Source organism: Magallana gigas, chromosome 2, assembly GCF_963853765.1.
Source record: "Magallana gigas chromosome 2, xbMagGiga1.1, whole genome shotgun sequence".
NCBI classification, from domain to species: Eukaryota; Metazoa; Mollusca; class Bivalvia; order Ostreida; family Ostreidae; genus Magallana; species Magallana gigas.
Window position 1 is genome coordinate 1083481 of NC_088854.1, and position 6841 is coordinate 1090321.

Here is a 6841-nt window from a genome sequence, read left to right on the forward strand (position 1 = left end):
TATCACAGTTGCACGACTCCGGCATATTGTAATCCAAAATGTATGTAATTTAACTTGCTCTATCCCTAAATTCCTTTATTTTGTTAATTTGATGGTTATTTTTGTACCAAATTTTGCAATTTGGATATTGTGACATTGCTTCATGCATTTAACTTCCTTTTCACATGTCTCTATGTATGTTAAAAATTAGTGCTTTATTTTTAAGTTATTTGATGTTTATAAATCAATTAATAAATACTTATAAATTATAACTGCAAATAAACAACAACATGTAATCATAAACAGCAGATAAATGGAAAACTATTTTTAAAAAAATCGCTCTTAACGTTTGTTTTAAAAACAAAAATTTACCTAATCAGTATTTCAAGAAACGTAGCTCAGGCGTGTCCTCGTTTTTCAAATTCACTGTTTTTCTTTCTATTTTCTGTGTTTTTTCTGTAATATTCTTTTAATAATGAGATTTCTAAACAATTGTTTAAAATGATACATTCTTTACCGTTATTTAGAAAGTGATTTACTCTTTCACTCCTCCATGTTGCAAGAGTAGTTTTTTTGTGATGAGATTTCTATACATTAAGTTTTTTAATGGATTTTAACATAGGGTTTGTCATCCAATTATTCGTTACGCATTTATTTCATTAACTTTAAGTATATAAACACTTTTGCTTATTCAAAAGCTTGATAGCATATCTACAAATCGAAAAACTAATGAATATAATTCTACGTAATTTTATTTACTGAATCATGAAATAAATGATTTTTCAAAATTTGTTTATCAAATTGAAAATAATCTTCTTTTTAAAAAAATCCAAAAGTATTGTAGACAACAAAGCAATACGAAATAAACTCAAATGATTAGGAGACAAACAAATCTAAAAAACTAAGTTTTATTTAATTAAAGCAGTGTGTTTTTCAAGAAACAGAAATTATCGTAACTTCGCAAATAATGATAATGAGATCGAACCGAAAATATCTAGCATATTCACATTGTTAAAAACAATATTATGTGATTTGTACATATATTTAACCTTTTGAATATTCTAAAATAGACGTTTTGCTCTTTTTTACTGTTTGGAAAATACGTCTCTCACATTTCGTAGTCTTTTGTAAGTATGCTGTGGAATTCAGTCTAGCTCAAAGGATGCTTTTATCTGTTCCTTATTCGCTGTATCGTAGTTCTCTATCCGGATGCTGGTCTGTCCGAAGTATATCTTAGTTATAAGGTCTACCCTGTCCGGCCAGCCATTTTCAGGGGGCATGCAAACAATTTGTCCTATAAACATGAAGCCCTCATCTGTAACAAAAGCCAACTGATCCTCTCTGACGTTCTTAGCTTGATAGAGCTCTATCGTTATTGAAACGAATTTTCTATTCTTGTTCCGATGACGCGAAATACTCTTAAAAGTCTTCTCTTCATTGTACTTTACTATCTCATCTTTGTACGCTAAGACATGAAAAACATTTTTGCACATCTCCTTTCCGTCAATAATAGCGCGTTTTCTTTGAGGGTGTTTTTTGCTGTCAAAGGGCTCGAGAATACCTATGCCATAGGTATATCTACAGATTCTTGCCGAAACAGCACAGGGATTGTAACCAAAAATTACTGCACCTTTTAGGACCACTGTACTACGCTCGGGGGGAGAGATGATCCGAATGTTAGAAAAAGCAAAATATTTTATTATTTCCTCTCTTAAAAATGTTGAGCACGAAAACCCTCCAACCAACAAAATCAATTCAATTGCTCCTACTTCACCTATGATTTTTTCAATGATGCGAATTATTTCTTCTTTTGAAGTTTTAAAAAAACCTTGGAACTGTGTTTGGTCAACGTAAATGTGTTCCAATGTCATTGATTTGCCCTGATTTTGGATTTCTGTGTTTGCAAACATTTTTAATCGATTGGGAATCTGGAGTCGGATGTCATCCAGACTTGTATTACAGCTGATTTGTCTTTTCTTGGCTTCAAATTCTCTCTCAAAATCTAAAGCATCTCTAGGGGCTATCTCCCATAACTTATCAATACACTCCTCATTCTTGAATAATCCAGTGACAAACGCTTTAAATTCGGCGTCAACAATATTTCCACCCCAGTCTCCACCGCTGGCTTTATAGACTTCCGCTAATGTCTTGTCCTCCATGATCTTGTGAACCACTATGTCAATGGTACCCCCTAAAATAACAGAGAATGTTACGGTGGTTGGCTTTATGTAAAACTAAAATCAACACATATACAGATAAATGGCACCACAAAACCCAAAACAACTTTTTCAGCGACCTCAAAACTGTTTCATTGTTTAAAACATTGAGAATTTTTGCTGCTCATTAGAAGAACATATTTATCGACCCTGTTAATGTAACTCTAGTTTTTTTCGTATCCGGTTCTTTTTTTTTTACACAGCGTGATAAATTTCCCGTTATAGTTTTGGGCACATAAATGATTATTTAAGATGACATGTATTTCACTTAAAGTACATGTATAGTACAAGTATGGTGGCTTCAGTACAAATATATAGCTCGTATTTTTCAAAAGGAGAGAAAACCATAAATATGTCAAAACACTTGGTGAAAATAGGCTTGCCGGACTGGGGATACTAATGCAATTTTTTCAACGATGTTCCATGTTAGGACCAAAATTTTAATACTTATAATACTAATATTATTAAAATTTAAATTAGTATATTCTTTTAAGGGACTTTTAGATTATGTGTATTTGGAACATTTCAATTTTTTCCAATGTTTGCAGAAAAAAACTTGTGAAACTAAATCAAAGAATATGGGATAAGATATGTTAAACTAGCTGTTCAATATAAATATACATGTAAGTTGTTTTAACTGTTCAAATTTTTTTTTAAAAGTTTAATTGGACACAAATTTCTAAATGACCCGGTCTAACTTAACATGTATAGAGTAAATATCCATTGGTACGTAGAAATTTTGGTCATAATTTCATGGTTTGTTTGAAATGCATCTCTTTAGAATTTTCATAAGTTAATATAAATCATAGTTTTGTGACAGTGACAAAAATGTATGTATGGTATTTCATTGAAGATAATAAAGTGTTTTTGTCGTAATAAGGAATAACATTTTGTAAAAAGCATGCATATAAATAATGTTAAGGTAGCTTTTACATCAGTAAAGCAGATAGGTTGAATGGTTCTATTGGAAACCAAAATTTTATTTCAACAAATTAGTATGAATAATACATGAGTGTATATTTTTAATATTTTAAAAGAAAGATAACTCTTGTGCGCTTGCTTCAATTGAAAGTATTTCATTTTATTTGTAACTGGGTCTAAATAACTTTGTAAAAGATTAAAAATTTTCATTTAAAATTAAACATAAAAGTTGAGGTTGAGAACCAGACTGGTGTGTTGTGAGTTTCGGTATTTTAAGGTTTTCTGTTACGACCACTTGTATCCAAAATTTTTGGAGAGGTACTAGCTTTTAAAATCTATTTTAGTTGTATATTGCTATATGTTTTGCCAGATATTCTATCGTGTATGGAGTCTAAGTACTGATACTTGTTTTCAGATAACTTTTATCGGTCATTATTATATAGTCATATATGATACATTGTCGTTTCTTTAAAATAGACTATAAATGTCACATATAATATTCATTTTTGTCCCAAAAAAACCCCAACAAAACAAAAAACAAGAAACCCATGGGCAACATTGCTCACCTGAACAATAGACATCATAAAATCAGCTTTATAGAGTCATACAAAAAAAAAATATGAGCAATGTAGTATAACAGATCCTGTGTTAAAAAATCAATTTTTTCCTGGACATTCTGTTTATAATTGGTCCCTTATTGTCACAGTATAGTCATTTCACATATTTAACATTACAGTTCTCAAGAATATCTAAATTAAATGGGATATAAACCGATATCAAACTTGTGAAGCCCAAGAATTGCCAGGGGTCAACGTCTAAACAATTTTAAAGAATCACAATTATTTCAAAATGCTTGCATATAAGTAAAATCATACATTTAAGATAACATTTAAGATTTGGTAAATTTGAAATATTTTCCTTTGTAAAATTGCGCCCCCGCCCCCCCCCCCCCCTCTCCCACGTGGCTCCACTCTACTCTTGAAAAATATGATTTTGACGAACTTGAATCTACACTATCTAGGTTGCTTTCACTAATCTCCCAAAACGTTTCCCCATTGTGCGCCTACCCTACCCCTGGGGAACATAATTCAACCAAATTTACCCTACACAAATTGCAGCTTTTCTAGTCAGTCGTGTTCTGGGTAAAAGATTAAAAATAAAATTTCTCTTTATATTCTCATGTAAAAATGTGACCCCCACCCTTTGTGACCCCACCTTACCCCCGGGGACCATGATTTTAACAAATTTAAATCTACACTATCTGAGGAGGCTTCCACACAAGTTTCAGTTTTTCTGGCCAAATGGGGTTAAGAAGAAGATTTTTAAAAATTAACTCTATATACTCCCATATAAAAATTCGCCCCTCCCCCCCCCCCCCATTTTTGCCCCACGTTACGCCCGGGGACCATGATTTGAACAAACTTGAATCTAAACTATCTGAGGATGTTTTCACACAGGTTCAGCTTTTCTGGCCAAATGGTTTTTAAAGAAGACTTTTGAAAAATTAAACCAAATTTTCAATAAATCCTAATTATATCTCCTTCAAATAGGGTGTGAACCTTTAATTAAAGATGCTTTGTGCCAAATTTAGTTGAAATTGGCCCATTGGTTCAGGAGAATAAGTCGAAAATGTAAAACGTTTACCGACAGAGAGACGGACAGACGGACGGACGGGCGGACAGACGGACATCGGACAAAAAGTGATCAGAAAAGCTCAATTGAGCTGTAGCTAAGGTGAGCTTATAAATAAATAAACTCATAACCTCCCATATCAAGGACCATGTACTTGGTTCCTGGTTCGAATGCCGATGTAACCATATGTTTCTGTAGTTCCCTACAGTACAGTGCTGCCGCTTCCGGTTCTAGTGCTAGAAGAATCTGATACTCTGCTAAATCTGCCTAGTTAAAATAACATTTAATCAGATTTAGAAATGTTTATGATGTTTGTAAATTTATGTTATATTCGCTAAGTGGAGAATGATTTCACTAAAATTTTCGTTATTTACTTGATAAAATACATTGTTTAATAACCTTAATGGCTGCCTTTCTCATGAACTGTTTTGCAGATTCGGACCAAATTGCAGGAACTGTCAAGACGTAAAGGACATTTTTAGATTTGTACACTGATCCGCGTCTTTCTATAGTGTTTTGAAAGTGACCCTTTAACACCCTAATTATGTGTGCAAATATATCAATTGCTGGTATCTTCCTTTTCCCTCCGTCCTCTTGTATCTCAAAAGTTTCATTGATGCTCTGTTATCAAATTAAAATATATCATATTGATTATAAAATTATGCTTCTTTTTTAATGGCAGCAAACTATTTTATTGTAAAACCTACCTTTTCGTGGTACAGTCTCATTTTGAAATTGCAAAATCTGTAGCATTTATGGTGCGTTTTATCCTGAACCATCTTAGCGTAATTTGCCTCTGCTTCATAACCAAAAGAGTTGAAGGATCTGTCTTCGTTCAGTAGGACGATGGAAGGGGCCTTGGCTGTTTTATCATGACTAAAATTTCCTATCCATTCATTGAGATTGATCTTGTTTTCTTTGATCTGTTTTCTGTCACTGTATGCATACCCTGAGTAGCTTGTTCCTATGTCAAATGCTACTACAATATCCCAGTTGTAGTTGTCGGAAATATGTTCTGATACATATACTGGTAGCTTTTCTTGATCAGCCATATCGCTTTGGAAATAACATTTACACACTTTCACTGCTGCAAAAAATTGTTATTATAAGAATTCACTACTCAAGCATATAAGCAATTCAAAATTAAATTGAAATAATTGGTGTTGTTGAAAAAGAAAATAAGGTATGTAATACCTTAAAGTTTTGAAATATGGGGTTTCCATAATAAACCGAAAACGAAAGTTAAATGACGTAAAAATAAGTGATTTAAAGCTTGAACAATTATTAAACTTTACATGATGAAACAATAAAAAAAAATGACTAAAAAAAGTTCTTAAACATATGCGTAATAATTGACCTACATTTAAACTTCAAACAAAAATTACATAAAATAATGGCCACCATGATTAATATTTTGATTTTATGCATATGCACTAGCTATGACAACAACTTTTATTTTTACTTATTAATTCGTTGTACTACTTCGCTGTTTCTTATTTCTTGTTAAAAGACGTTCTAAATCTATACAAAATGATGGAACACCAACCTTAGACTATAAATCCACGTGCCAGCTAGGTCTCTTTAACAGCAGAATGACGTATTTAAACTGATAAAACGTGTTTGTTTGACATAATACCGAAAACTAAGGGGCATGGTCATGTTTGACCTGATATTTTCAAATGTCTTTTCTTCTATTTTTACTCTTTCAACACTTTACTAATGTATTTCTTATGTGTAAGCCACTGTCAACTGCCGAGTAAAAGACAGAAATCAACCTCTGAATCCCAGTTGGGACTACACAAAAGGTGTTTGTGTATTGTCAATTCCACGTTTATGTTGACCACAAATTTTGTCAGTTATATTCTTTACCTTTCGAACATGCATTAAAATTTAAGATTAAATATAAACAAGAGGCCCATGGGCCACATCGCTCACCTGAGCGATAATAGGCATGATAAAATCAGCTTAATGTAGTCATAATAAAACAAGAGGCGCATGGGAAACATCGCTCACCTGAGCAACAATAGTCATAATAAAATCAGCTTCATGGAGTCATAATAAAAAATATCTGAACAGTGTAGTATTATACATTT

General features: G+C 32.4%; 1 protein-coding gene across 2 annotated transcripts; it reads right to left on the minus strand.

Annotated features, from left to right (window-relative positions):
* Window positions 1–862: 862 nt before the first annotated feature.
* Window positions 863–6596, minus strand: LOC136272619 (heat shock 70 kDa protein 12A-like). Of its 2 annotated transcripts, none has more exons than XM_066074419.1 (5): window positions 6295–6596; window positions 5456–5835; window positions 5148–5369; window positions 4880–5015; window positions 863–2170 (listed from the first exon to the last, which is right to left on the minus strand). In XM_066074419.1, exons 2-5 carry the CDS (start codon window positions 5798–5800, stop codon window positions 1125–1127), a joined length of 1749 nt encoding a protein of 582 aa, XP_065930491.1. In that variant the 5' UTR covers window positions 5801–5835; window positions 6295–6596; the 3' UTR covers window positions 863–1124. The 2 variants fall into 2 exon arrangements, with proteins under 2 accessions (XP_065930491.1, XP_065930492.1); XM_066074420.1 differs by lacking the exon at window positions 6295–6596 and adding an exon at window positions 5943–5978.
* Between the last annotated feature and the right edge of the window lie 245 nt (window positions 6597–6841).

Excerpts from the sequence above, each read along its gene's own strand:
- LOC136272619 (XM_066074419.1), bottom strand. The coding sequence starts at position 5,800 with ATGGCTGATCAAGAAAAGCTACCAGTATATGTATCAGAACATATTTCC. Across the intron at positions 5,370-5,455 it reads TGAGACTGTACCACGAAAAG|AGCATCAATGAAACTTTTGA; the intron begins GTAGGTTTTACA and ends ATTTGATAACAG. Across the intron at positions 2,171-4,879 it reads CATGGTCCTTGATATGGGAG|GGGGTACCATTGACATAGTG; the intron begins GTTATGAGTTTA and ends CTGTTATTTTAG.